Here is a 14,064-nt window from a genome sequence, read left to right as displayed (position 1 = left end):
GGGTTCAGAATATAACTACTAGACCTTACCATAAATTGCAAAATGTGTCTTATAATTTTAATTTATGACGTCGACAACCCTATTAAGATTATAATCATTTTATTGCTATAATACGGGTCCTGTTTTATTTATAGTGCTTACTGGACCATTATCCAAACTTGGAGACATCTCGGAAAAATATGTCCAAATTTTTAAGAACGTCATATGTTGCAAAATTTATTTAAAAAAAACTCGATCAATGAGAAACTTTCTGCACAAGACCTGCACAATAGCCGTTAATAATTTAGTCCATAATGATAGTGAATGCACCGTATACTTAGCACAGATTAATAATAAATTATGCTAGGGCGACGTGTATAGATTTCAAATATTTTATAATCGGGTTTTATTACCTTATAGAGAATAGGTAGAGCTGTACAACAAATTACTATAGAATTTGAAAAAACGATGAAAACGGGTTACCGCTGACTGTTGAGAATAAAACCTTAATTATTGGGGCAAAATGTGAATTGAAACGTTTCAATAAAATCAATCCAAGTTGTATAGAAGTGAATCAATGAAAAACAATAACATAAATTGAAATATGTCTGTAGATATTAACATACGAAAAAGTAATTTCATAGAAGTTTAGTTAATAATAAAAAGATCGAAATAAACTGAAAAGAATTCACGTTATTACGTAGATGTGGAAAGTAACGATATTAACGGAAAAATATCGTTTTTGTACTCATAGCCTCAAAACCAGTATTTCCCGGTTGTCCTCGGAGTGCGGTAACAACGATTTCCCGCACGCGGTGTTTTTTACTTTGCAGCAAAAATTATGGGAAATTGACGTAGACAGACGGAAAAGGCAATTCGGTTTAAACAAAATAGATACTTCGTCACATTTGCAAATGTAAAATTAATTCTCAACAACACAATAAGTAATTTTATTATAAAACACATAAGAATACAATTCAAAAAGGTAAGAAGAGTCATAACAGGGTTTTGAAAATGTTGAATTATTTTCTTATATTGTACGGTTATACTATCTGATTTACACAGAAAAAAATTCTGATATTCGAATTGTCTTAATGACATTTCATTTTTTAAAACCTAAAACAATAATTGTGGACTTGACAGCAAAATTCTAACCTTAACTTTTACTATAACTTTTGCGATCATGCCGCAAACAAAGTGCTTACGCGGGAAATTTCACTTCCCGCATGCGTTAGGTAAATAACTATTAAAATCGAATTGGTTGTTTTCTTTTATTATAGCACTATTCGATATTATAGAAATTTAACAGTGACACTGAATTGTATCGAAAAAACATACGAGTACAAAGCACTTACCTTATTCACAGTAAATGGTGGGAACAGTACTTGCGCTTGGATCACTTTGCCACCCACTACACCGTATGCGAGCACAATATCCGTTAATTCCACGTTTGTAAAATTTGGCATTTTAAACGATTTAATAAAAAATACACGATTATTAATCCACCGCACTTCGTCGTTTGTCGAGCTGCAACTGATAACTGAACTATGCCAACTCAACCTCCGATAAAAAAGATCCTTTTTTGTCATACACGAGTGTATGAAACTTGTAAAAAGCGACATTAAGCTTTTTCTTTAGTATTGCTTTTATGATTTCTATTATGAAACCAAGACAGTGGTGTGTTCACACTTGTCTTTTTTCAAAAAACGCATATTTTCCCATTGATGCGGGAGTACTCAGTACTTGCGTGTTTATAGAGATCCGTGTATTTTGATTGTTTAGAACAAAGGGTTGTACATACAGGTCCTAATACTCGTATTGATTTTTTTCAACATTAACTTCAACGACATTAAACTTTGTTTCTTCGAACCTCTGCTTTCAATTTAGTCTTGTAGAGATTTTTTTCTGATTCCAATAATGTACAAGTACAATATGTACAAGTTAACTTTGCTGTAATTAAGTAGATATCTTGTAAACAATTCCAAATGTGAAAATAATCAAAACATTCATTCACCAAGGTGACGGTCAATGTGTGCCACGTTTGCAGATACATTCTGTAATCTTATTTAAATATATTTTATTATTCCTATAAAATACATATTTCAACATCTGGTTGTGTTTTATGGCAACATTAATTTATCGTTGATAACATTCTTTTTCTATCGAATATTGCACCAAAGAAAACATATTACACATCACTGGATTCAGAAAAGGTTCCTACAAGACCAAATTGTGAAAAGTATAGGTAAACGCTGTTCAAAAATCAAAAAACCATTGTGGTGCAAATGACTTATCTGTCACTGTGATACGTAATAGGAAATGTCATGAAAAATGTGTGTTATTTGCACCACAATGGTTTTTTGATTTTTAAACGTTTTTTTTTAGTTATTTGAAATACGAAAGTTGACTATCGTTTGACCTTTTTGTAATACAGTTGGATGCAAAAAAACGCGAACTGTCAGAATAAAATTGACACATTTTTTCAATTTGTTCATAGCGTGAAACGTTCTTACGAGAGAGGGGTTAGAATTAGGATCAAAATTCAATCGACATTTTAAAAAATTATTTTACAGATATTGTCAAATAGACAATTAATTGACAAAATTGACCAAATTTACATCAGGAAAATTTTCATTTCCCGGTTTTTTTTTTTGCACCAACTGTACTTGTTGCGTCATTTATTTTCTTTTTTTGTTTGATAAAATCGGAGAATAAACAACGGAGTTATTTTGTTTAGATCGTAATGACGAAACCTCTGAATGTATGGTATTGGGTGATTTAAAATGATTGTGGATAATTAAGGCAACTATGTACGAAAATTTATGTGGCAACTATGTGGGTGGGGTAGAGTTGACATTTGTATATTTCATAAGCGTGCATTTGATGTTTTTTATACCATTCCGCATTGATTTGACAATTTTCAAAATTGTGCGACTATGAACTGTCACAGAAATGTCACTTCTATTCTACCCACAGTTTTCGTACATAGTTGCCATACTTATCCACAATCATTTTGAATCACCCAATAGTAATGTAACATAAGAGAAATACTTATGTTTTTGATTGTCGTATTTTTTTGACTTTTTGCTGTTTTGATTAATAAGGAACATGACTACTATTGAATTTAGTATTTTTAGGGTAGGTAGAATTTATTTTGAGGAGCGGTACGTTCAAATACTGACGACATTCAAAGAAGTCCAAATATATAGATGAGGATTACAACACCACCCGTCAAAACCAAATCCTATTGTCCCAACCTGTCCCTTTGTCATTCTTATTTTGCTACATTATGAATGGATCTGTACAATGACCGATACTTGTCGATAATCTGTTTAGGGTAAACAGTTGTTATGTACCTCCCACATCTGATCCCCGAAAAGGTTTCAGGTGAATTTTATGATTGTTCGTTTTCACGTGGCGGTCACGGTGCAGCCGGCGCATTCGCTTTCCGTCGATGATCATCACCTTTTGAACGGTATAAGTGACCAAATTCCGATCAGGTGTTTCCCCAAATTACCGCGACCCGATCACGTGGCGGCGCTCCAGTTGCAAGTTGCACACCCGGGGTCGGCGGCTTCACCCTCGCACTAAATAATCGAAAGAGTCGATGTGGTAGTGCGAGTTTTTCGAAAATGAAGTCGGTCGCTTGCGAAATCCGAATCGAAGCAACAACATTTAAGCAAAATTGTTTTTGCAGCTCGATTACGAATGCCAAACAGCGGGCGAATGTAAACAGAACCAGCTGTTGGCCCCAGAGACAGAGTGGTGATCGCGATGAATCGCGGGCGGCGCGGTGCGCATTGCGCATCCAGTGCCAACTACGAGCCCGCCACACGATACATCGATACGATAAATCGCCAGTCAGTGTGTTCCGAGAGTGTGTGTGGGGAACGTGCTTCGTTGCGATCCGCGGGACGGTACCTTTGTCTAGTATTCCATCAAATTTGTCACTAATATGAGCGCCCTCAATGTCTTACTACAAGCAGCAGAATTCATAGAACGACGAGAGAGAGGTTAGTGTAGAGCCCCATCGCGAAACAAAAGACCAGCGCCGAGTGGCGCACAACATCCGACTTTCCAGTTCTATTTTGGTGTATCAGCTGTTTTTGACGCTATCTGTTTTGTTGTTGTAGAAGCCGAACATGGTTACGCCTCGACCGTGCGAATTCCCGATGATCTCAGAAGTGCTTCAAAAAGGCCAAAGAATAAAAAATCTCAGGGCAATAGGTGAGTCCGACCACCTGATTAACTAACAAGTGACGGTCGCGACCCCGAGCCACCCCAACGGAAAACGTGGGTGCTGCACGGGCCGCGTTCCTTTGTTCTCCACGTTCGACCAATGCGATCGCGATGTCAAATCCACCACCGACACATGGCTCGGGACGGTTCGATGACGTCGAATTAAAAACATGTGACATGTTTATGCCAGTTGTGACCGTATTTTTTGTTATTGTTTCAGGACATCTCACAACGAACTGGAAAAAAATAGGTGAGTCTCTACGTTTTGGGATTGTCCCGGCCGGATCCAGTGCTATGTGACGTGTGTGTGTGATTTGTGATTTGTGTGAAGTTCGAACGAAGGTGATGCTGCCAGTGCAGCCTGGTGCACCGAAACAAGGCCGTAACCGCTTGGCAACAGTTCTCCGTTACACACTAATCATTCTATTAAGAGTTTTATACTTTTATAAGCCGCTGACGTGGAGGTCCTGCTAATTCGCCGGTAGGCCCTTCTCCACCTAGTTAATTAATTGGGAGCGGGACGCATTACCATTCGCGTATTATCCTCACGTCGAGTGGGTTGTGATGCAACTGTTTCGGTACCATTTCACGGCACACCGTGTGCACTTCGTTCTTTTCCTATGTAAATTGGACGTTTCGGCGTTTCTATTCCGAACACCTTCTAATTAATCCCATTTTAATGTCTTTTCGGACTTCTCACTTTCGCCATTTTTACTTTTCCGACCGTGCCGAACAGTTCCCCCCGTCGCTGAATAAATAAATAGTCACCGGAATAGTTTCCGGATTGATTTATCGCACTACACCGCACCAAACTGCAACTTGGCCTGCTCTAAATTATTTATGCGCAGTTTCAGCAGTTCTTTTTCCCGGTCCCTCGAGAACTCGACGGTGTTTTATTGATATTACTTTATTATTACAATTTTTTTGAATTATTCCGCAGGCTCCGGCTTTACGGGCTCGTTTGCTTCGTTTATTTAGGTTATTTCCTCAACGTTTCGCATGTAGATAGCTCCGACCGCCCTACCAAAATCACAACATGGACAGATTATAAAATCAAATCTCGCCGACATGTTTTAGAACGAAACACGATCATTTTCTGTCATCCTGTGTCTCAAAATTTACATTTTTTACATGTAATGTTGCTCCCCTGATTAATCAAACCAATTTTTTTCGTTTTCATATTTCAGTAGGTTGCGTACCCAAATATTCCATCATTTGGGCTCATTTTCTCTTATCTTTTGCTACCTTGTCAACATTTAACGACGACCATTCAAAACGACAAATTTAAATATGTATTTTTGAAATATACGTCCTTCGTTTGGTCGCCATCATGTCAGCAACGTATTTTTGTAATCCATATTTATCATTAACCGTGATGATAATTATTCCAAATCGGGATTAATTATCGAGTGGAGACCTGATACGAGTTTGAGAGTTATTTACGTTTGGTCAAAATAAAAATAAACCTTGTGATAAGATGCGATAAGTCTGATTGGTTAATCTGGAAGATTTTTAACTTGCACAGTACTCCCGTTTGTGACGCAAGTTATCACGATTGACAGTTTTTTTTTAGGTGTTGGCAAGTCCGTCGAGTGTCAAAAAATGGGAGGAATAAACTGCGAACGAAATTTTGATGAGTAAACAATTAATAACAGGCGAGAAATGAGTTCTGTAGTTTCACCAGCTTAAATTTATTGCTTACTACAACTTCTATTCAGCATTTAATTAATCCCTGTAATTATCCAGGTAGTTATAATTAATCGGTTAGAAATTTTAACGGACTCTATCATTCGCCACTACCTACAAGATTCGGTGGCGGAAGGGGGCATAATTGGTCAATAAATTTTATTGTTTTCAACTGTCATAAATTCTCATTTTTCTCCTTTGTAAACTGCCTCTTAACTGTCCTAAAGCAAAATGAGCAGATAACGAACCGTTGCCCTAGACAACACATTCAACGTTATATTTTTGACAGGCCTTGAAAAATTTGTCAAAACTGTCAAAAGCAAATGCGAAACCATTTTAAAAAGATTGGGAAGTTTCAGAGACGTCGTTTCAAACAATAAAATTTTGCATACAAGTCGTGTTTTAATCTTGTCCCTGGGGCAATTAGAAAAGCCCAATTTACACAGAAACTCGGTGCATAAATAACTATTATTTCACGTATTTTATTACCGGTCATACTACGATATAAAAATAGTGAAGAATGTTGTGAAGAATTTTTTTTTATCATGGTCGAGGGCGCCAGCTGTCCCAATTTCCTCAGAAATTCATCCGAAGTTGTGGAGTTGATCTTAATTAAGCCAGACAATATTAACTTTTACGAGTGAGGAAATCTTCTGATATCGGTTTCACTTTGTTTTGTTGTAAAATAATAAAGTCGACTCACGTGATTCATTACTTATTTATAATTCGCGCTGTAATCGTTACTTATCTTATCAGTCGTTGAGTAGGCGAACTATAAACAATTTTGATCGATCGTTCACCATCAAGATCTGAAATATCCATCCGAGGGTGGGGCAGTTTTACCGACGAAGGTTTAAATAATGTCCTCTTCGACAAACGCGTGTACCACTTGACAAACAAATTTAATTGGTTCAATTTCGGTGAAACTCGTAATGTAGGACGTGTACTCGGTTATTGTTTTTCTCTTAGTTTTTTTTTTGTAGTTATGTAAGTTAACATTTCACGCTCTATCTATTCATGTCATGCCACACTAAAAGTTTTCGTTACAGCTTGCTCGAAAATTACCTTTATTTTCGTAACGTTCGATTTCGCTAAAAATTGATTACTTTTGCAGTTCGTTCAACATTCGGCTTTCTAAAATGTCATTACTTTTATCGATTTTATCGTCCTCTCGCACTACTTGCTCGGGCTGGAAATATATCCAAGGTGTTGCCTTTACGGATTGTATTACATTTTTCAATATGGCCTTCTCATATTCTTTAATCGAGATTCTTCACTGTTACCAACCGGTTCCTCGAAGATTGATTATGTTGATGAAATGGTTCAGATACCCCGAATGCAAGCGCTGTTTTTTCATTATTAATTTCGTTTTCTTCACACGGTTTCCGACGAATTTGTCAGTCTGTGAAGACCGAACAGGCAGGATGCCATTGTATCGGAAGAACAAGGTAACAGGAGACGAGAATAAATTTATTCCTGGCATGCTGGGAACATCTCGAACTGATTTTACGATCCTATTAGCTCTGCAAGTGTATTCCGTTAGGACATTTGGAATTCATAAGCAGTGTCATTTTTCATTTGTCGTTGCATGTTTCAAACAACACACCCAACCCGCCTGTTTGTTCTTTTCATTTTTACCATAAAGCCGACCACTCTGTATGTTTAAAAGGGACAACGGAAGATTTGTGTTTGTTTGCTTTTTACTACTGGCTCCGTCAAGGTAAATATAGCAGCTGGAAATGTTTTATTAATATTAAATATTTAATAGAGACCCTTTTCAAGTTGATTTGGAGAACGCCTTACTTCACGGAAGCTTCACTCACGATCGTTAAACAACAAATCGAGAAGCATTAAACAAATCATGACCGAAACTCACCCGCATCGGTCGTCCATAATGATTCACATCGATCGCGATATCTCCACACGAAAGAAATTTATTTCTTAATTTAAATTTCCCATGTATTTGTTTTGATTTTCAATGATTGGTCTCCTTTGTTCCGCGAAAAGACGGATATTACCTTTTGTGGCTCCCATCTATCTATTATTCTATAAAAATTAGGTTTCTTTGAAGTTGGGACTCCGGCTGCGTTCAACAAAAACAGTCTTTGTTTCGCGATCCGGTGAGTTTTATGACTTTATTAAAATACTGACGTTGTTAAAATAAAGGTATTCCGAGCAGGAATCACAAATAATTTTCTACTATTAAACAAAAACGGGCGTACAATAAATTAGATTTATAACGTAAACCTATAAAACGCGAGTTTTACGATTCAAATCATTGAAATATTTAAGTTCATGTTGAAAATAATGGTTTTTAAATCGCAATATAAGAACGATAACGATATGGACACATAAATTTTTGCATCATGACCGTAAATAACAAGCAATAGACACGCGAAGACGGATTTTTCGTTTTTATTGTCTTCGGGGTTATCGGAGCGGTGGTGGATTCGTGAAGGTGCGTCCGTTACAAAAACCCGAACGATCTCTTTGTTCTGTCTACCCATTTTTTAAATGACAGCTTTATGCTTGTCATTGAGAAAGCGTTGGAGTGCGCCACGTCAACTAGCGCCCCAAGATGAACGAATACCCATCACGTTTTCAGAATGTGACATATTTCTGATAAGTCGGAATGTCTGGGCAGCCAATTAACGTTGTTTGCAAATCCACTCGATCCAGACGGGCAAATAATTTTTTTGACCCAATTTTGTTTGAAAACCGTGTAAAAACCGGCAGTGGAATTTTTCTGTTTTCGAATTCAAGTGACATCGTGACTAGTGGCGTATCAATTCCGACGTACTTATCCTTCACATTCAAGTCACGTAATTCTATTAGGTTATTATATTTTTGTAGTAGTCTTTTTGTTAAGAAACACCGCGAAGGTGCGGCGAGGATTTATATTTGTTGTCGGCTTGTCGGTGCAGGTGCACACTCCGGAATTTCTGGTAGAATCTTGCAATATTCCTAGAACCACATCTCCTTGATGCAGTTTTACTTTCACCGTTCCAAGTTTAATAGAGTGCACCAGCCTCGAGGCTTATGAATCACAGACGACCGTCTTAGATGCCTCGATACGACAGACCGGGCGTACGTTAACGTTCACGGCGACCTCTCGCGTCCTCACTTCTTATTACGTTCTTATACGTTTATTTATTTATTTAATTAAGATTTCCCATGCTGTGCCGTTAATTTTTATTTTAAATTGACCCATTGTGCTATTTTGATTTATCATTGTTCGAAATATTGTCTTTTGCAAGTTGAGGTGTAGCTGCGGCTTTTCACTTGTTGAGGAGTGATATATCGTTCTTTGTTCGCCAGTTTAATATGAGTTTCCCTTGACAATGCATTATTTATTTGTGTTTTTGTAATAGATCTGAACAAAGATTATTCGTTTTATGATGGTGTGAAATGAAATAGTCGAGGTTAACAAACTATTCAGATTAGATAAATTTCCTGATTCATTGAAATGAACCCGCACTGTTAAAATTGCTCGCGATAAGGAGTGGAATTATTATTGTAAGTTTTAAATTGGCCAGGACTAAGTGAACACATACGTGGTCCGTATGCAGTTATTCAAAGGTCACGAGGTTGGCAACTAGATCGTTTACGACCAAAATTGAAATAATTATCCTAACAAGTGAGGTTACATAATTTAGCAATTTAAAACTCGACATCTGCACAGATACGGAGCCGAGAATTAATTTTAAACAAACAAACGGATGTGTGTTTATCGTTTTTGTTGTTGTTGTTAATAAATTTATTTATACTATTCGTTTAAGATGCAGTGGTGTGATGACTGGAAACGTTATTGCGTGTCAGCATGTGCGTATCTCATTAATTTCGGATGTGGCTAATCTCGAATAAGTTATATTTCTCAAATGCGGTTGTATAAATCAGAATTGTCAACATTCATCATCTGCGATAGTGTAATGAGGCCAATCGCGCTTGGGGGTCCTTTCTGGAACCGTTCGAATAAATTCGCATGCGACACTATCTCGCCTTTTTATAATAATTCTTTTATAAGTGAAATCGCAAACAATCTCATAACTGTTGGTTACCTTGTGCTACTTTACAAATTGGGAAGAAAAATTGTAAATTTGAAGCAAACAACACCCGCTGTCGTATATCAATGACGCAGAATAAAAACCTCCTAGGAATATGGTAGTCTTTGTGCCATTTTAAAGGAGGGTCCACGACTTAAATAAAAACTTGAGAAATGTATTTTTATTCTTGTGGGTCAGGGAATCAATTTAATAAATTCATGTGCTGACACGGGATAAAGGCTGGAACTGGTTGCCAGTGGCAGCATTACAATCACTTGGTGTTGGTTCTGGTATCTAGTTGATTTTTTGGTGTCGTTCGGGGGGGATGTAAAATATATTCACTTGTCTTGTAATAATGAGCCTCAATTCTCGCTTTGTATTCATAACTTGTTTTCTCTCCCCTTATTTTTTGTGTGTCGGATTTTTGAGCTTTAATTTGCGAAGCATGGGGTTACGTATTTTATTTGTTACGAAGAAGTGACATTCCCGCAAAGAATTAAACTCGAGTAACATGGGTACGAGATAGATACTACGTTTGTTAAACATAAACATTTGCCATAGATACCAAGATAATGTACTATACTAAAATATTATCTGTGGCCGTTTAAATTTATTCAAATCGGTTTTACTATCGTTCAGGACGGTTTACTGCAACATAATAATGTCCGTGTCTCTATGTGGGTGATTCCCAAATTTTTATTATACATCACGCCACGCAAATTTAACACGAGAAATATTTTATAAGCAGTACCGAACTCATTTTCGCCAGAAAAACATAAATATTAAGCGTTTTCTGGAAGATTTATGATGATTATACGAATTAAATTGCGCATAATTTACGGTTTACAAATTTTAATTTCTTGACAAGTTGAGAAATTTGCTAAACCATTCGACGCCCTTACATTTGTTACCTATTAAAATTCTAATTAGGACGAAACGTCGGAACTCTTGATATCGAAGAATTTTTTCCGAAGGGATTATAATTCAGTCTGTAACTGGAAGACGATGGAAAATAAATTCAAGGCGTGGTTGTACATAAATTTCACTCAGTGTTTGTCATGCTTTTTAATCAGAAAGACTATGGAATTAATACAGATTTATCGCGTTCGAGATTAGATTGCGTATTAAAAAACATTTTGGCCGAGACGCTATTGTACCAGGAATAATGATCTGTAAATAAAACGACAGTTGTTTCCATGAAATTGATTCCGGAGATTTTTCTTAAGCTAAATAATATGATAAAAGAATGTTTACAAATTTAAAAAATCCATTAGATTGAGTGACATAATGTTGTTTGCTCAACATTGCTTTTCTCAAAACTTTTATATTCTTGAAAGCCTAGCGAAAAGAATTAGAGTAGTTCTGATCCATCTCTGTCCGCCCTACTTTGTAGGGGTCAAGCTACCCCTGGGATTCCCACCGAGTTCGTTTTCGTCGTTCAACCCCTTTGCCAACCCCCTACGGTACGGTCAGCTTGCGTCAAAATAGTTCCAGCACGATAAATTCAACATCACTTGCAGTTCTAAAGAAGTGGAAAAGCGGAAAGAAACAAAAGGGAAATTCGAATTTAAACTTTCGAATTACTTACCGGAGCTTTACTGACGTTTTTTACTACTACTCTGATTTTACCGAGGATAAAAGTCTCTTTTACGAACAGACATTAGTTAGTTTCTTACCAAAGTTTCTCGCTCCACCTACCAATAACATTCATTTTCATTAATAAATTTACTAATCTTGATCGGATCCCGCTTCGTGTTTTTACGATACCGCCCTCCGAAATTTCATTAAATTTGTCATAATCTTTTGTTATTCCTTTGCATCGCAAATATTATCCGGAGTAGTTAAATTAGACTAAGTAGTTATCACGTGCCATCTGTCTTGTTGTGTCGTTATCGTATTATATATGTGTATTCTTATCAGGTAATTATCAGCTTACTTAATTAGAAGTTTTATGAATTTTTCTGGTACGAGTATTATCACATGTAACCGCACGTCTCCCCGTAAAAATTATATTGATTTTTGTTAATCTTTGGCACAAAACAAATACATATCATAATTAATTTCTGGTAATTTTTCTGTTTTCACGACGGTTAGTGTGTGCGAACGGCGGTCATTGTGATCCTCGAAGGGTAACAGTGAATGCAATCTGTACACAGAATAGCTTCATTTGTCAACGAGGAGATCAAATGTTTCGTTTCATTATCAGTCCTGTTAACAATGCTATATCTGTAAATATTTTGACGGAAGATTTATATCATTTTGTTTATGAATCAATGCTTCTTATTTGTTAAACGAATAAACCCACAATTTTTTAAGACTCATTCAAACTTACCACGTCTGAATAATTTCATTCATTTCACTTCATGTATTTAATTTTATGTGTGAGTAATGTTTTATTGCGGTATTTACGTAGATTTTATTTCTTTAACGTCATTTTCTTATCGCCGTTGGAGGTACGTTATCTAATTCTCTTTTTTTTGCGTTATTGTTGTTTATAAATATTATCGTTTTCGTGACGGAGATAAATCCCTTGTCGATTCAAGTGGGGGATGTGTGTCGAGTGTCAGGTTCAATTTTTTCTTCTTCAAGTCGTTATTTCTTGGAGTTTGTTGGACTAGAGCTGTGTTTTTTTAGAGCCTATTAAAACTGTTTGTGGATTGTTGTAGTCGTGACTGAGCAATACGTAAAGCTTTCAAATAAATATCCCAGCGGTCATCAAACACGCTGTTATTTATAATCAGTCAGTCATTAAGTTACATTGTTTTAATATGTTGATAAACAAATTAACCGAGTGCTTTTTGTAAGGGGAGATTGTGTATCAATTAAGGTTAAATTAGAGCTCCAAACAAGTATCAAGCGGAGAACCGGTGGTCGGTAAAAAACAACGTCATTAATTTAAAATGTAGGAAGCTGTAGAACATGTGAGGCAGTAGCAAGCTAGTCATGTGTTTTTAAAGAATGCCGGTCGAACTGTCGACACCAGACTACACGTCCAAGAAAAAAGGGGCTTTTCAACACCGACCGAAAAGATATTTCAATGCGGACCTTTTTACACAACACAAACACGCCAGAAATATTGAAAACATATCGTGAAGCGTCCAAGTTTTACACCGGAACCGCCCAAAAACGATTTATTTTAATTGGTAGTTGCGTAAATTATTCACCGGCGTACCTATGTGTTCCTTTTTGTGATCGAAGAGGTTTATGGGTAATATAATTTTAATGGGTCCACCAACCGGCGCTCCGCATTGGATGGAGATCGTTTTATGAAAAATTCGGGACCATACAGGTATAAATAGGGAAAAGTTAATCCCATTGTCGTCGTCGTAATAAAACCAGGACTAAGCGGTGGTGTGTATGTATGCAGTACGGTTAAATGGGCGATTTATCATTTTTATTACTTTGTATGAAAGTGTAACTATCTTTTGTTGTTGTTTCAAATTTATGGAAATGCTCTTGTAGGGGACGGGAACGCGGCTTTATTGTTAACACTGTCGACTCGCATGACTCTGTTATTCAGATTTATCGATATCTTTCGTTTTCCTCTTAATTTCACCCCACATGAACATCACTTTTTTCGAAGGCTTCATCCACTCTCATTTGGTCACATTACTGCATTATCTCCATGGTCGAGTCTAGGTAATTTGGCGCCCGAAGCGACATAAAAAACTCCCTATCCGTAGGTGCTTGTTTTTTTTTTACCCTTAAATTCAAAACATAATCTCGATGGCACTACATGTGGTACAATAACAATTCAGTTAACGATCCACCTGACATGTCTGAACTCGTTAGTAACAACGAATTAAGATAAAGCTCGTAAATAAACAACAATCCACGTCGTGTGCGTCAAATGGAAAAAAATATACAAAGTTTTTCTCTTTAGAATGTTATTTCTTTGTTCTCCTCAAGTTAACGATTCTCGCTTTCTCCTAAGCATTATTTTACAAGAGTTTTGTTTTAATTGAATTTTGAAATGGTTTTTGTTTAATGGGTAAGAAGATCACAACAAGCCATAGAAAAGGATGTGATCAACGATAACTATCTACTAGATGCTATTGTTAAAACACCGGTTTTGTTTTTTTACAACGTTTTTTTGGGGAATTTCTTCCACATTGCA

At 36.6% G+C, this 14,064-nt stretch overlaps 1 protein-coding gene across 4 annotated transcripts in view; it reads left to right on the top strand.

Annotated features, from left to right (window-relative positions):
• The first annotated feature begins 3,803 nt into the window (after positions 1–3,803).
• The window catches only part of LOC138135976 (max-interacting protein 1-like), a 136,454-nt gene continuing 126,193 nt past the window's right edge, over positions 3,804–14,064 (top strand). For 2 of the 4 annotated variants that reach the window (XM_069054992.1, XM_069054989.1), the window contains exons 1-2: positions 4,113–4,206; positions 4,439–4,468. Coding sequence is in view for 2 of the 4 variants with exons in the window: in XM_069054988.1 (XP_068911089.1) it covers positions 3,935–3,992; positions 4,113–4,206; positions 4,439–4,468 (182 nt within the window). In the remaining 2 variants the exon portion in view is untranslated. Of the gene's footprint in view, positions 3,993–4,112; positions 4,207–4,438; positions 4,469–14,064 lie in introns of those variants that run through there. The other 2 variants (XM_069054988.1, XM_069054991.1) reach the window with 2 other exon arrangements.

Source organism: Tenebrio molitor, chromosome 7 (genome assembly GCF_963966145.1).
Source record: "Tenebrio molitor chromosome 7, icTenMoli1.1, whole genome shotgun sequence".
In the NCBI taxonomy this organism is placed as follows: domain Eukaryota; kingdom Metazoa; phylum Arthropoda; class Insecta; order Coleoptera; family Tenebrionidae; genus Tenebrio; species Tenebrio molitor.
Note: the sequence above shows the minus strand (reverse complement) of the source record. Positions and strands in the feature narration are given on the sequence as shown.